The 15,928-nt window shown below is 49.6% G+C and overlaps 1 protein-coding gene across 3 annotated transcripts in view; it reads left to right on the top strand.

Moving 5' to 3' along the window:
* EFR3B (EFR3 homolog B) overlaps positions 1–15,928 on the top strand; it is an 82,154-nt gene that overhangs the window by 20,113 nt on the left and 46,113 nt on the right. For all 3 annotated transcript variants that reach the window (XM_030311516.1, XM_030311518.1, XM_030311517.1), the window contains exon 2: positions 15,376–15,452. In XM_030311516.1, the coding sequence (XP_030167376.1) occupies positions 15,376–15,452 (77 nt within the window). The remainder of the gene's footprint in view (positions 1–15,375; positions 15,453–15,928) is intronic.

The raw sequence follows: 15,928 nt of genomic DNA, 5'->3' as shown, positions 1-15,928 counted from the left end.
GTTTCCATGTTGTCACCTAGTCTTGCAAATTCTGCCAGTGAGGTTTGCACTTAAATTACCTATTCAAATACATCTCAGCCCGCTGGCTGGGTTTCACTCCGAGTTCCTTTGTTTACAAACACCGTGGTGAGCGTGTATCCTGTGCCCCTGATCGGCGGACATGTGGAAAATCGGAGTTCCGGTGCCGAAAGGCTTCCCTCCATTGTTTTCCCTCCAGATTTTTATCAACTTTTAGTGCATTGATTTTACTGGATAGTTTTGAGACTCTGGCCTCGATTCACCTTCTTTCTCATGGCTGATCCCAAACGTCGCGCGTCACTCCGATGCAGTGCTCCTGAAGCTGTCGTGCCACAGTGGTGGCTGAGTTTCTCACCCTGTTTCCAGGGCCAGTGTGGCTAGTGACGCGCTGCTGGGGATGGGGAGTCCCCACTTTGGTCACGGGTTCCGAGCGCTGGACTTCCACCTCCACTTCTGTGCTGCTGTCAGCCTTGGCCTTGGGCTGTTCTTGTTGAGGGTGTGGCCCATGGGGCCCTTCCTTTCTCTTCTCATTGCCCTCACCCTGACTCTGGCCCTTGTTGTCCTATGCCTTGGTTCCTGCTCCTCTTGATGGCCTCCCTTCTTCTGTTCTCCCTAAACTCAAATTCAACTGTCCGCATTACTGTTGTCGGTCTTCCTAATACACGATCCTCACCCTCTCACACCTGCTTTGCAACAAACCCTCAGATAACTCCTCACCTACGAGATACTTTCTCAATATCTGGGAAACTGTCCTAAGGAAATAATCCAGAAAAGGAAAAAAGCTGCAATGTACACGGACTTGTTTTTAACATTTCTAATAGCATGAAAGTGGCAAGAAGATCAATGTCAAATAATACGGAAAAGATTCAGCAAATGATTTATTAGATCTTCTCACTGGGATTTTAAGCCACGTTAAAAATGATGATTATGGAGGCGCCTGGGTGGCTTAGTCAGTTTAGCGTCCAGCTCTTGATTTCGGCTCAGGTCATGATCTCACAGTTTGTGGGTTCAAGCCCCACACTGGGCTCCTCGCTGACAGTGTGTGGAGCCTGCTTGGGATTCTCTCTCTCCCTCTCTCTCTCTACCCCTCTTTGGCTCATGCTCACTCGCCCACTCTCTCTCTCTCTCTTAAAGTACATTTTTTTAAAATGATGATTATGATGACAATTCGGCAACAGGAAAAATGCTTATGAAATAAGTGGACCAGAGAGCTCACATTTATGGAGCACCTACTGTGTGCCAGCTCCTGCTAGGTGTTCGGTTCATCTCTCACCAATGAGGAGACCAACATACGGGCTTCGATGACCTGTGTGAGGTCACATAGTTCCAAGTCTGGGTTTTGCTTAATTTCAAAGTTCCTTGTTTCTATGCTATAAAATATGAAACCGTAGCTCTGTCATGACACAGTTTCTATTTGCAGTGTGCACCTGCTAGGCCCACATTCTTCCAGGCTCTGCCTAAATCCTACCTCCCCCGAGCAATCTTCCTTAACCACTCAGCCTAAGGAGCGTGAACTCTTCTCTGAAGCGCTGTAACATGTGAAACTTCTCTTGAGAAACATCAGTCCACCCAGGCTGGCTTACGTTTTCTTTATTGGTTGTACCTTTCTCTCCAGCTAGACTGTCAGAGTCCCAAAAACCAGACCGGTGTCTTGTTAGCACCCAGGCAGCCTTTGGCAAGGGGGCGGGGCATAGTAGGTGCTCAATGTATATGTCGACAAGCCTATTTCTCCCTCTAGTTGAGCCAACCTAGTGCCGGGCTGGCTGGTTGCTCAGACGGGCAGGGAGAGAGGCTCTGGCATGACGATGGAGCAGATCAGAGTCCTAGGTCAAGGTCCTCTGCAGGTTACCACCTTCATTATATGCCAACTTTTAAAAAACTGCTTTAAAAATTTTTTTTAACATTTATTTATTTTAGAGAGAGAGAGAGATCACAAGGAGGGGAGGGGCAGAGAGAGAGGGAGACACAGGATCTGAAGCAGGCTCCAGGCTCTGAGCCATCAGCACAGAGCCCGATGCAGGGCTCGAACTCCTGAACCATGAGTACATGACCTGAGTTGAAGTCTGACGCTCAACTGACGAAGCCACCCAGGCGCCCCAATCTGGATTTGGATTTAAATCTCTAAACAGTTGTTTGTGCTTCACTTCACACTCCAAGTATAAAATAAAACCAAAGGACTGTAAGGGTCAATCTTGCTCTGAAATTCCATTTTAGGGGCACCTTCATGAGTTTGAGCCCTGCATCCAGTTCTACACTCCAGTGCAGAGCCTGCTTGGGATTCTCTCTCTCTGTCTCTCTGTCTCTCTGTCTCTGTCTCTCTCTCTGCTCCTTCCCTGCTCTCTCTCTCGCTCTCTCTCAATATAAGTAAACTTAAAAAAAGAAAAAAGAAATTCCATTTTATTCTGTCTTGCCTTCTCTCTCCTAAGCTGGGAAAGAGATTTTAATAATGATTAGAGAAATGTTGATGATGATAATACCTAAGAGTTTCTGAGTGCTGTTATATGCCAGAAAGAGTTCTTAGAACTTCACCTGTGTTGGCTAAGCCCGTCTTCACCACAACCCTATGAGGTGGGGTTGTTATGCCCATTGTGCAGATGAGTAGCCAGAGGCACAGAGAGCTTAAACCCCTTGCCTAAGCGTGCACAGCTGGTGAGAACCTGGAACTGGGGTCAGAAACTGGACTGTCTGGTTCCAGAAAATAGTCGGGATACATTTTCCCAGCCGTCAGTGGTTCCACGAGACAAGGAATGGAAAAACATTCTGTTTATTTTTAATGAATTTCTCACTTGAAGAGCAATACTGAAGCCCAGGGAAGCTTACGGTTAGTAAAGAATGGAAGCCTGACATGAAATCAATTGGACACATTTCTTTTTTCTTTTCTTTCTTTCTTTCTTTCTTTCTTTCTTTCTTTCTTTTTTTTTTTTTTTAATTCCCATCCTCAATTAAGGTGGTAATCAGATTAACCAAGATTGGCCGGAAAGCAGTGAGCACGTTGGAGATGCAGGGCGCTCCGAAAGGTCAGGCTGCTGACAGCTATTGGTTTGCTAGACATGGTCTGGCCCAAACTGTCTCCCCAGGGAGAATTCAGCTGCTATTTAATTCTATTTCCAATAAGATCCGTCCTGAAACTTGGACCCTGCCTGCTTTCTTAAGCCCGTTTTTGTCAGCACATCCTCTTGGTCTGTTTACTCCCGGATCTTCCTGAAAGCAAGAAGACAGACAGCTCCAGGCCCCTGCAGACCACTCTCCACTGCACCACCAGTCCGGCAGCCACATGTCGCCATTTGATTTCCTTATCGCCAATAAAACCAAACCAGCCTCTCCCTGTGCGATTCCCTGCTTTCATTACCAAGGGCGTATTGCTGCATCATTCAGAATGATGAAAACTTAGGGACAGCAATGAGAAATGATTAAATAAATCAGAGTCTGGTCAAAAGGCGCAGTAGTGAGTAGCTTAAAATGAGGTTCTGAAAAATATTTAGTAAGAAGGTAGATACAATACAAAGAGAAGAAAATAGATTTTAACACTACATAGGATGATCCCAATTTCATGCATATATTTAAAAGTATGCCCTGGGGCGCGTGGGTGGCTCAGTCGGTTAAGCATCTGACTTTGGCTCGGGTCACCATCTTTCGGTTCGTGAGTTCGAGCCCCACATCGGGCTCTGTGCTGACAGCTCAGAGCCTCAAGCCTGCTCTGGATTCTGTGTCTCCCTCTCTGTCTCTGCCCCTCCCCACGCTCCCTCTGTCTCTGTCTCTGTCTCTCTCAAAAATAAATAAACATTTAAAATAATTTATTTTTTTTTTTTTTAACGTTTATTTATTTTTGGGACAGAGAGAGACAGAGCATGAACGGGGGAGGGGCAGAGAGAGAGGGAGACACAGAATCGGAAACAGGCTCCAGGCTCCGAGCCATCAGCCCAGAGCCTGACGCGGGGCTCGAACTCACGGACCGCGAGATCGTGACCTGGCTGAAGTCGGACGCTTAACCGACTGCGCCACCCAGGCGCCCCAACATTTAAAATAATTTAAAAAAATAAAAATTAAAATATGCACAAACACCAAAGCAAAAACTAAAACACACTAAATTTTAGTCGGGGCAGGGCGGGGGGAACCACAAACTTAACAGGAAACTGAACAAGAAATGAGAGTGAGAATTACTTGCGAAAAATAAAAACATGCAATCGTATCTGCAAGAATTTTCATGGGGAGAGGGGACGCCTAGGTGTCTCAGTCAGTTAAGTGCCATGATCTCGAGGTTCTCGAGTTCGAGCCCCACGTCAGGCTCTCTGTTATCAGCGTGGAGCCCACTTCAGATCCTCTGTCCCTCGCTCTCTCTATATATGCCCCTCCCCCACTTGCACACAGTCTCAAAAATAAACTTTAAAAAAAAAGAATTTTCATGGAACGTTACGACCTATCAAATTAAGATGTCCACATTCTCTAACACAAATGAACGGATCTGAGAAAAGGCAGTCTGAACACACCCTAATACAGTGCCACCCAACAGAACTTTCTGTGATGATGGAAATGTCCCGTTATCTCTGTGCTGCCTAATACAGAATCTACTAGCCACGTGAACACTTAAATACACTAAAATGTTAATAATCACAAATAGTGTGATTGCAGGTGATATTTCCATTCATTTTTACGTTTTCCTATTTTACACATGTATACACATGAGCACGTATTCCTTTTAAAATCAGAAACAAGAATAAAAAGGAAAAAGAGAAGGTAGAACCTTTTTGGTTTTCTTACATGTTTCCCCTTTGGAAAGCTGCTGATTTTTCTCTCTGTGGATTCACCTATACTTACCAGCTGTCTCTGCCTCTAGAGATCCAGTTCAGATCTTGCCTCTTCCAGGAAGCCTTCCTGGACTCATTAAACTGCCAGAGATTTCTTCAGGCTTATGGACTCCTTTGTTTCATTGTGACACATCATGACCTTTAAATGTGTGTGGTCTCAACTGGAGAGTCAATTCCTCGATGGCAGAAAGTATATATTTTAAACTTCCTCCTCTTCCCCACCGCACCCAGCAAGCACAAGTACTGTGCAATGTGCTGGGTCAGTTAGCATCAGCTGGACACAGGCCTGGCCCTCTCCGGAGGCACTTGAGTCTACACCCCTTTCTCTCCGAACTTTGTTCTGTTTCCTCCAATTCATCTGGAAGGGGTGTCTATGCTATCAGCCCTGGGTGAAATTTTATTGTAAATTGCTTAAATAGAATTAGTTTGTTTTGGTAAGGGCGATCCAGGTCAGGCCTTGCCTTTACAAGGGGATTATAAAGCTAAGAAAATAAATATGAACTATTTTGAGCCGAAAGGCATTTTTCTTGGTGAGTGGGGAGAATGCAGTGGATGTTTCTAAAAAGGAAGCCAAGGGCCGGGAGAGGAGGTGACTTCTCTGGGTCTCACGCTGATCAAAGGCATTATACGTCACACCAGCTTTCCTCCAGGCCTGCTGGGCTCAGGATACTGTACTGCAGTCAGAGGAAAGAGACCTGAGGAATTTACAGTTTATCCGGGGGGAAGAAAATATGAGTCACTGGAATGACTTAGGCTGAGCAAGCGGTGGTAAGAAGAATGTGAGATGGTACAATAAAGCAGCTGACAGGGGGACGGTAATGCCCGGAGCTGGGGTGCTATTAGTGGAGGTCATTCAAGGAGGACCTAGCAGGTGTTAGTCTGTGACTCTCCTGCCTCTTCACCATCTCCAGCTTCTGCCCGGTCCTCGTCACCCCAGCCCCCTCTCATCTGCAGCCGTGGGGCTGTCCATAACCGGGGGGCTCCCCCTGTCTGCTCCTCTGCAGACCCCCCCCCCTCTTCTTACAGCTGGCATGGCCTCTGGCGGCTGGGCCAAGCAGTCGCAGGAGTAAAGCCTGGGGGAGAGGCCTGCCTACCGCCCCCCCGGGGGGGCACGCAGACCAGAGCACGCACCCCCCCCCCCCCTTTATGGGCCATCCCCTGTTGAATACAAAGTGGAAGTGATGACATCTAATGTAGTGGCTAGCCACACTCACTGCTTGGCTGTGAAACTAAACCCAGCAACAATTTGCCTCAAAAGTATACAGAGAATGACGTGAAGCAAGGAGACCGGCCAAGTGGCATTTACAAGGACTGGATATCAGATGCCAAGGAGGCATCCTAGCACAGTGGCTGTGGCAAAAGAAAGCACGGGATGAACCTGAGAAATTGCTGAGGATATATTTTAGGGAAAGTGATGGGAGAATTAGAGAAGCCCTATGGCAGAATGTCATGTGCTGTGTTACCTTGGGCAGGGCACTTAACCTCTCTGATCCTGCTTCTTTATAAAATGAGGATAACAGTACTACACACTTTATTGCATTGTTAGGAGTATTATAGTAAATATTTGTAAAGTGCTTGGTGTGGTGCTAAGCACAGAGAAGGTAGTAAACCCTGGTGTTTTTGTGTGTGTGTGTGTGTGTGTGTGTGTGTGTGTGTGTGTGTGTGTTTTAATATTAAAGATCAGCACATGAGAAGCTGGGGCAGTGATGAAGGACAGGAAGGACTCCAAGGGAATGAGCACTGTATCTCAGGGGGCCTGGCAGATGATTCTGTGTTAATGGGACCCTAGATGTTTTAAAGAATGATGTATTTGGTGTTTGAGGTTTTCTGTTTGTTTCAGACTCCCAATTGCCCTGGTTAGTGGGTGGCCCCTATCAAGGGGACAGATCAGTAGAGGAGACCGGATCAGGCAAACAGAGCAAAGGAGAAACAGGGCTGCAGAGCGTAGGAGTTGCAGGGACACAGATGCTGCTGGCAGGGAGGTGAGAGGTCCAGAGTCCCCAGAGGCTGCCAGCAGCACTGAGATATGCCCACACATGCTGGGCAGCAAGGAGCTGGGCTGGTGCTTCTGCCCCTGGCTGTGTGCCCGAATCACAGAGCGACACCTCTGGCCCCTCCTGAGATTCAAAGGTGATTCTGATGAGCAGTCAGGGCTGCAGCTACAGGTCAAGGTGGGGCAGGGGGAGGGGCAGTATGTGGCAGGGGCAGGGCACGGGGAACCCTGACTCCAGGCTGCCTGCCCCCTCACTACCCCCCCCCACCTGGAGGGTGATTGGCTCTGCGAGCTTAGCCTCAAGAGGCACAGGCGGTGACAACCCCAGAAGATGGGCTGGAGCCAGTGGTTCTCCAACATGCCCATTTCCCTGGGCCCTGCTAGGGAACAGAGGTCTTTTGCTAAATGCCTTGTCCTCCCCTTACTGACTCTGACATTCGTGATTCCTTTTCTGCCCAGTCGCACACTCATTCTTCATTCAGCAGATATGTACGATCATCAGCCCCTGCGGCCCCAAAAGATTAGACCCTGTCCAGGCTCTGGGATTCAGCAGGGACAAACAGGCAAGGTTCCTGCTCTCCAGAAACTTACCTGCAAGCGGGGGAGACAGAGTGCAGACACATAGAAAGTGTGTCAATTTGTAACAAGTGTTGTGAAGAGGAATGAAGCAGGGGTAAAAAAATCTGTACAATATGGCTCGTACAGTTAGGGCAGAATGAGCCATAGGGAGATGGCAGGAAGGGAGGGGTAGAGCCACTGGGGCAGGTCTAACTATTCTTAGAGTTTTCAAGTTCGAGGAAGCCACTGAAATCCTGTCATCGGACACTGTTAGTCCCTACTGATGTGATTTCTCAGTAACCAGAGCAGCTATATTCTAGTGAAGTTGGCCATATCATTTGTCCTTCTCTTTCTTAAAATAGGTATAAAAATATTAGGCAAGACAGGTCCCAGAGACAGAGGAGGACCCTTAATAAATTTATGTTTAACTTCGTGTGGTTGGATCTGCTAGACGTGATCCCTGGAGAGTACGAGAGAGCCCTAAGGGAAAGTACTTCTGCCTTAAAAATAAAATGGCCAGAATGTAAAAGGTTCTTTTACAGGCACATGGCGGTGCGTTAAACCCCACCTACTTCTATGTACTAACATTAAGAATAAGTATTATCAGTAGCGGGACTAAAAATACATATATAAATGTGTCACTGAATCTCTCGTGGCAATGAACTGTTTTCACATTCTTTCAAACGTCTTCTGTTCTTTGGTTTATTTCCCCAGCTGGGTTGTGGCTACTTTGAATCCATTGTCTTCCGGTTGGAAGCTTTCTAGCGGTGCCTGTGGGTTCCCATCACCCCCTGAGCTGCTTTGGCACCTAGAGGCCAGGGCTCCTGACCAAGCCCCGCCAGCTCTCTCCGTTATGAGAGAGGCGACTTTCATCTCCTGCATTCGGCTCTGATTACTTACCCAGGAAGTGCAGACTGCTGCTCAAGGCTTTCTGCCCTCTCGCTGAGATTCCAAAAAATCTCTTTAGTTCTATGACTGGTCCCTTTCTAACCCTGAGCGGATAAGACGGTACATAAATGGCATTATGTTTCTTTTCCTCAGTGATTCTTTCTTGCGTTTCCTCCAACCAGGATAGGGTCAGCTATATGGCTTCAGAGTTGTCCACCCCTCCTCTTTTGAAAGTTACCTCTGGTTGCTTAAAAACAAACAAAAAAGCAATTAACTTTTTCTATACCTCCTCTCTGCCCCCAAAGAGCAAGCCTATTAATTTTGCTTCTCTACCTAATTTTCCTTAAAACCGGGTATGTAAAGGGTTAAAAAAAAAAAGGCAACAAAAAACTCCAAGTCCAGCATAGCAGATCAGTTTACAGACACTTGTATACTGGCTTCCTCATATAAACACTCTACCCCTGCGCCACGCCTCCAAGATTCTACTGTTAGAGATTATTTTGTTTAGCTTTTAGGGCTTTTTAAAAAGATGCATATGCCCTCTGGAAGACTGTTCATCAGCTGTTAGCATCTTGTGAATTAGATAATCAGATCACTGAAGCAGACAATTTTGATTTTCAGCAGGGTGCTAATAAGGGCATGTTCCTGGGACCGATGTGAGCAGCCTGAAGGTCCCAAATGCCTTAGTTGGAGGGCTTTAGGGAAGGTGAGAGAAATGAGGAAAAGGTGAAATGCTTTACAGCGAAGTAGAGGGAGGGGAAATAGGAAGAAAGCATCAGAGGGAAAAGACAAGGCAGCCGTCTTCCGGGGGGGCCCTGCCTTTTGCTCCTCCTGCCCATTTGCCCTGAGCCATCGGATCCTGTCTGAAAGCACTCGTGGTCAGGTCTGGGCCGACGAGCCTCCGAGCTCCAGCCTTGGTGTCTCTCACAAGCCCTTGGCCTCCTCACCAACTGCCTGCTAGACGCTGGCCCACCTGATGTCCCCCCCTTCCCTGGCCACAGCCACCCGTGTCTTCTCCGGTTCGGTGGAGGGTGTTGCTGGCCTTCCATCATTGTACCTGAAAGCCTGCGTTCCACGTGGTACCATCCACCTCTCCTCCCCCCCCCCCCCCCACAGAGCCCCTCCAGTCCGGCTGATTCTGCCCCTCCCTCTCCCATCCGGATAGCATCCCTCCCTGCAGGCATTTACCCTCCAACCTGGGGCGATCCACTCACTCATCTCTGCCTTAAATCTCCGTGTCCGGTCCTGCGTGCCACCTCCAGGTTGACGGTCACTGTCACCCACTGCTCACTGCTCCCAGAGCTCCCTGGTAATGCAGGCAAAACCTAAACTTGTCGGCCTGTTGCTTAAAGCTGTCCTCAGTCTGACCCAGCCTGCTCCCCTGTGTCTTTCCCTCAAGGGAGTTGAAGAGAGAGGATGTCGAGGGCCGAGGTATCCCTTAACCCCCACCCCAGCCCCCTGGGAAGGAACCATGACCGTCTTCATTTTTCATGTGAGGAGACTTGGCTTTAGGTGAGGTAACTTATTCAAGGTCAAACAGTCGGAAGTGGGGAGAGCTGGGACTTCAGCCTAAGCCTGTCTGACCCGTGAGCCCAAATTCTTAACCACTCCGCCCGGGTGCCTCGCAGACTCAAAGTGCAGTCCCTGGTCCAGCAGCACCGGGGAGCGGTGTGGAGGGGATGCGGGCTTTCAAGCCCCGGCCCCGGGGGCTCAACCAGGATCTGCACGTCTGTAAGTTCCCCACTGGCGTGCACTTCACAGTTGGAGATTTTAGGGAAGAAAAAAAAGCATTCCTTACCCTCTGAGGCCTGGGTCTGAAAATCAAACTGACAAAGACAGGGGCACTCGGGTGGCTCAGTTGGTTAGGCATCCGACTCTTGATTTCGGCTCAGGTCGTGATCTCACGGTTTCGTGAGTTCAAGCCCCGTGTGGGGCTCTGCTTGGGATTCTTCTCTCTCCTCCCAGTTTCTGTCTGCCTCTCCCCCACTCATGCTGTCTCTGTCTCTCTCAACATAAATAAATAAATAAACTTAAATAAATAAATAAAAATAAACTGACAAAGATTAGCGGGACAAAAGCACATACGTTTGAAATTTTACACGGACATGGGGGCCTTCACTAGAGAGCACGACCCCAAGATTTGAGAAGAGCAGGACGCTTTCATACCTTTTAGGCAAAAAAAAAAAAAAATCGAACCCAAGAAATTTGTGAAGAATTGACAAGACAAACGGGTTGGGGCTGAAAGTGATGAAAACGGTAAATGGTGAAGAAGTAACTAGGGAGATATGGGTTAGCTTAACAAAGTTTGCAGATTCCTCTGGTGCCTTCTCTGCCTGCAAAAGGAGATTCTCCTGCCTTTATGCAGAAAAGGGGGAGTTTTTTTTCTACATTTTTTGCTTCTTGATTACCTTCAGGTCAAAATACTTTCTATGTCAAAGAGGCATATTTGGGGGTGACGTATTGTGCTTTCCTCCAGGGCACAATGCCTTGGTGGTTCTTCTCTTTCCGTCTAAGCCTCTGGCTGTCCCAGCTCCGTGGCAGTGCTAACCCATCCCCTCCCTGGTATGGGAGTTAAGAACATCGTGGCCTCTGGAGAAGTAGATTTTGGGGGTTCAAATCCTGGGCTGCCACTTATCAGCTGTGTCGCTCTAGGCAAGTAACTTAACCCTTTGCTGCCTCAGTTTCCAAATCTGTAAAATGGGGATAAAATAGTGCCATCTATGGGTTGTTGTAAAGATTTAAGGAGCTAACACTTGTGAAGTGTTTTAGCGCACTGTGCCTGACATGTGAGGAATAAAGCACCCACTGTGTGTTTCACCCCACATCTTGCTTGTCCCTCTTTTGAGAAACCCTTCCCCTGACCATCAAAGCTCTAGGTGATCTCGCCTTTTCTAGATTCCGTGGCAAATTCCCTAAGAATTGTATCTTAGGGAAAATCTTTTCCTCTTATTATATTGATGAGGAAACAGTCTCACGGATAAAACGGCAGAACCAGGACTTGAACCCAGTACTTTTCAAATCTAAAATTAACTCTGTTTCCAATGTACTACGTTAATACACTTTCTATCCCATTGTGATAGGCTGTGCATGTGCCTTGGAAAAAGACGTTAAAAGTATTCATCAAGGTGATATTTGTAATTGCAAAAAAAAAAAAAAATGAGAGGTTGGCTTGAACATATCTCCACAGATTCCTTTACTTTATGACTTTCCAGAGGCTGTAACAGGCTGATTTGCACTGTGAATCTGGAATAGGGAGATTTGGTATGCACACTTTCACATTTCATATATTTGCTCCGTTTCATATATTTATTTGTCCTTAGACTCTTTTTCTGGGGGGTTCTTGCTAGCATCTCACAACCAGTGTGTCACAGAACATGGTCTGGGGAAGGCAGCTCTGTTCTCCCTCCACCCCATGTGCTTGTCAGTTCACTGAAGTCTGTCTACCTTCACTTCCACCAGAGTGATGCCGGCAGGTTGGGTGTGAGGACCGAGGGGGAGGTCCCGCAGGACCAGGCAAGAGGGTCCTTGGCTTCACGCTGATGAGCCAGCAGGAGGCGGAAACAGGCATCTTTATTGAAGATGTAGAGAGAGAAGATATAGACGGACCATCCGTGAGAGTCAGAAAGAAAAGGGCCCCGAGTCTCGTCTCTCTTTGGGGTCTGGGGGTTTTTACTGAACAAAGATGAGAACCCAGGTGTCATTCCTTAGAGCCGGGGGGGGCCTTGGCATCGAGATATCCAGCACCTGTGTTCTGGAACACGCATATGATGGCTTCCTCGGTCACCTGGTCCTTCCTTAGATGTTATCTATTCCAGAGAAATCATTAACTCTTTGCAGCACAAGAATGACATTACCTTTGCATTACAAGGCATGTGTGGAGTAGGGTACGATGCAGGTCCTAGCAAGACTAGAAGCCCAAAAAGAAGCCAAGCAAAACCCCAGCCTTTTCTCTCACTTCCCTTCTGTCTTCCTGTCTCAATGCATGACAGTGGCTGTGCTAGTGACAGACCTTCTGAGGCCCAGTCCTGTGGATTCTCTCCAGTGACCCCCTTGCTTGATCTCGGCTGCACCTGACTCTGCTCTGTCGCGTGAGCCTCTGGCATGTCACATCTGCATTGGGGTTTGCAGAGTTAGTGCTGAGGCAAGAAGGTTCTTGGGGACGCTGGCTTTGGGAGGGTGCTGGCAGTCACTAAGAGGTGGAGGTCAAGTTATTGTGACTGGCAAATACATAGAGCTGCCTTGGGCAGGTGGTACACGTTTCAGACCCACAGGTCAGTGCGGTTTGATCTGAAGGAACGTGCCTCGAGTCTCACTTCTCAGGCCTTTGGATGTCCGCTGGCCTTGGTCGCTGTTGCTGAGCAAGTGCTCAGCGGGGAAAGCGTGGCAGAAAGCCCCGCTCAGCAAGGGCTCAGCGGTTCTAGGCCCGGGGATGCAGAGGGAAGGACCCTACTGGTGAGCCTGCTGTAAGGGCTTGCAGCCATCAACTCACAACAGCTTTTTGACATTCTCGCCCAGTGTCCTTCCTTGCTCAAGGTCACACATCTGGGAAGCGGCAGGCAGTGCTGGGATTTAACTGGAAAAGCCATGCTGTCGACCACTTTGCCTCATACGCTCTCAAGGAGTCTGAGGAGGTTGGAAAGAAAAAACAGACTAGGAAGGAGCACTAGGGCGCAAGTCAGGAAGCATCCCCGGAGCAATGGCGGCTTTGCTGATAGGGGGTATCTGCTCTCCGCTCTTGTTCTCCGGGCCTCCTTACCTCTCCCTGTCTGGTGGGAAAGTGCTCTGGGACCTTGAATATGACTGGCTCCCAGCGGGGCCCTATCCTGCTGGCTCCTCCAGGCCTTTGTGCATTCCAGGGAGAGGCCCATCAGAGAAGGAGGCACTGAAGCATCCTGAGGTGCACCCCTTCTAGAACACAAAAGAGCAGGAGATCAGCAGGCTGCCTGGTTTCTACTGGGAAGAAACTGAGCCAGCGGGCCTGGCCGTGCTGCTGTAGTCAAGACCCCCAAACCCCCTTGGTGCCCCTGCACAGAGGTCTCTACCCTGAGTACCCAAAATGGGTATTTTCTCGACAAGTCAGAGTTTCTAACAACCGTGAGCTTGGCCTCTGTCCTGTGCAGGCCCTGCCTCATCGGTCTTCCAGAAATGTTTGGGGAAGGGACTGACACTGGGGCTTTTCAGTTCTAAGTTCTCTGTGTTGCTATTTTCTCACTCCCTTAAGACACAAAGGGCCCGTGTTCCTGTGTTCCCAGTTTGGGGGTTTGGGGACGGTGAGGAAGGAGGCTGCCCAGAGAGCAGAGGGCACATCCTGGGGGCATCTTAGGAAGAAGCCTGCTGACAGCTGCACCTGGCAGAGGGCAGGGTGGCCTAAGGGGGGAAGGAGGACGGGTTTAAATCCCGGGCTTGGAGGCTCAAGATGGAGAACACCACCCCCGGAGCTGCTCCGTCGTGAGAACTGGCCCTGGATGCCAGCCAGCCAGAGCCCTAACGTCTCCTCCCAGGCGTGGGCAGAGAGGGGATGAGGAGATGCCAGGCCAGCCCAGCGAGCCTGACCCGGGAGGGCCTGGCTCTGCAGCCGTGGACCAGTTCTGCTGTCCTCCTGTCCCCTAGCAAGTGGGAGGCGGGGGCACACAGCTACCCGTGGTGTGGGCGAGGGGTGTCATGAATCAGTCCTTCTTCGGGGTGCCCCTTGGCGTCTCCAAGATAGCACCCATTCCCTTGTATCCCAGTCACCCCTATGGCCCAAATCTCTGCTCCTTCCTCCTCCTGGCACGGCCGCCCTGCACCCCCTCCCAATCAAAATTCCCAGAGAGCCTCTTTTCTTCACAGCTGTAAAGCTCTTTGTGTGATTAAAGTAATTCCCACTAAAGTAAGTCATTCTTTTCTGAATGACCCATAGGCTTGATCCTTCCAGGGTGCATTTGCATTTCAACTGGAGAGTTTGTACAAGCAGAATTAAGCATTAATTAGTAGAATGAGGGAGCAATTATTTTTGGGGGGGGTGGTGGACTTTCCCAGGCCCTTCCCTTCCCTCCCCTCCGCTCCTCCCCAGAGTGCGGGCAGTGAGGGTTGCGGCTGGGATGCCGAAGGAGAGATCCCTGCAGCCAGAGGAAGGCTGGACAGCATCGGTTCCCAGATGGTTCAATTTCCTTTTCATTGAAAACTTTTTATGACCTTAAAAGAGTCAGTTTTTCATTTTCCCAAGGTTTGTTCTATTATTGCTGATTTCCTAACACCATCATTTGACAGCAGCAAACGACAAAGAGGTCATATCAAACAGTCTTCTAAATGGAATAGATTCAGCTTTCTAAAAATGTACCACATTGTTCTTAGTCTCTCGTTTAGCCACAGACTGGTGGACTCTTCATGGGGTGGGGGGGGTCCGCCTACAGGACCACCACCCGGCTGGCCCCTGAGGCCCCACCCCCCCGCCCCCGAAACACCATGGTTTTCAAACACCACTGCACATTGCATTAAAGATGCATTTTCAAATGTTAATAATTAATGGTAATGTTAATTTATCATAGTTTCATCTAACATTCTGTAATGGAAATGGCCCCAGGGGACAGGATGGCAGAGGGGATTGAGGAGCAGAGAATAAAAGAAGTAGGGAGTCCATGAGGGGCATTGGGAGGAACGAATTCCACCTTCCCAGGACACCGGCGAGATTCTTGGGCTGCGGGAAGAGGTTTATAGTCCTGCCCGAGAGAGGGAAAGAGAGAGAGAGAGAGAGTCCACGTGTGCACGCCTGCCTGCATGTCAGGGAACCGGGGAAATATATGCAGGGTAGCACCTGACCTTTGGGGAAGCTCCCACCCCTCCAAATGCTCCTCCACGGCCTGGCTTCGTGAACAAGAGCTGGTGTGCTAGCATCACGCTCCCATATGCCGCTGTCCTTGACCCCCAAGCAAAAGACACGAAGCGGAAAGGGCAAAGGTTTGGAATGTGTGCCAGTCGTGGGAGACGCCCAGCGCAGGGGCCCTGGCACTCTGGGGGAGGGACCTTTCTGTTTTCCACCTGGGTCTGGCTCCTTACGAGCCGCCTTGGCCTGGTCGCCAGGTCCCCTCAGCCTGCCTGGGAGGCTCCGCTCATGGTTGTTTCTTGCCATTACAGGTGTGTGTGGCTGCTGCGGTGCTCTACGCCCCAGGTACAAAAGGCTGGTTGACAACATCTTCCCTGAGGATCCCGAGGTGGGTCCCACCTCCGCCTGGCTTCACCCCGCGCTGTCTCACCCCATCCAGGGCTGCAAGGGGGAGGCGGGTCTCCCGGGCCTCCTGCCGCTGGGCCTGCTCAGACCCTGGTCAGTGGGGAGAGGCGGCCGGGGGCCTGCAAGCAGAGGAGGTCTGGATCTTTCTGGAGTCAGGATCTGCAGAAGGCTCTGGAAGCTTGTCTTGGCACGCTTTGGGCCTTTGCTATACAATTGAGACGTCTTTCCCACCCATGTCTATCTGAGTGATGGTTCCTTGAACCGCTAACTCCCTTGATGGTTCTATGTCCCTGCCATTTAGCGTGAGTACTTCCATTCTCGGGTTTTGGCTCAGGAGCCCATGTCTTCTCTGTGGCTCCCTCTGGTACCTGTCAGGTGGTCTGGGTGTATGGACGCCGGGGGCCTGGCTTACTGGCTTCCAAGCTGCCACTCCCCACTCAGGCTGCATTACAGGTCGTG

Source organism: Lynx canadensis, chromosome A3 (genome assembly GCF_007474595.2).
Source record: "Lynx canadensis isolate LIC74 chromosome A3, mLynCan4.pri.v2, whole genome shotgun sequence".
NCBI lineage: Eukaryota > Metazoa > Chordata > Mammalia > Carnivora > Felidae > Lynx > Lynx canadensis.
The sequence above is the reverse complement of the archived record's forward strand: the minus strand, read 5'-3'. Positions and strand labels throughout refer to the sequence as shown.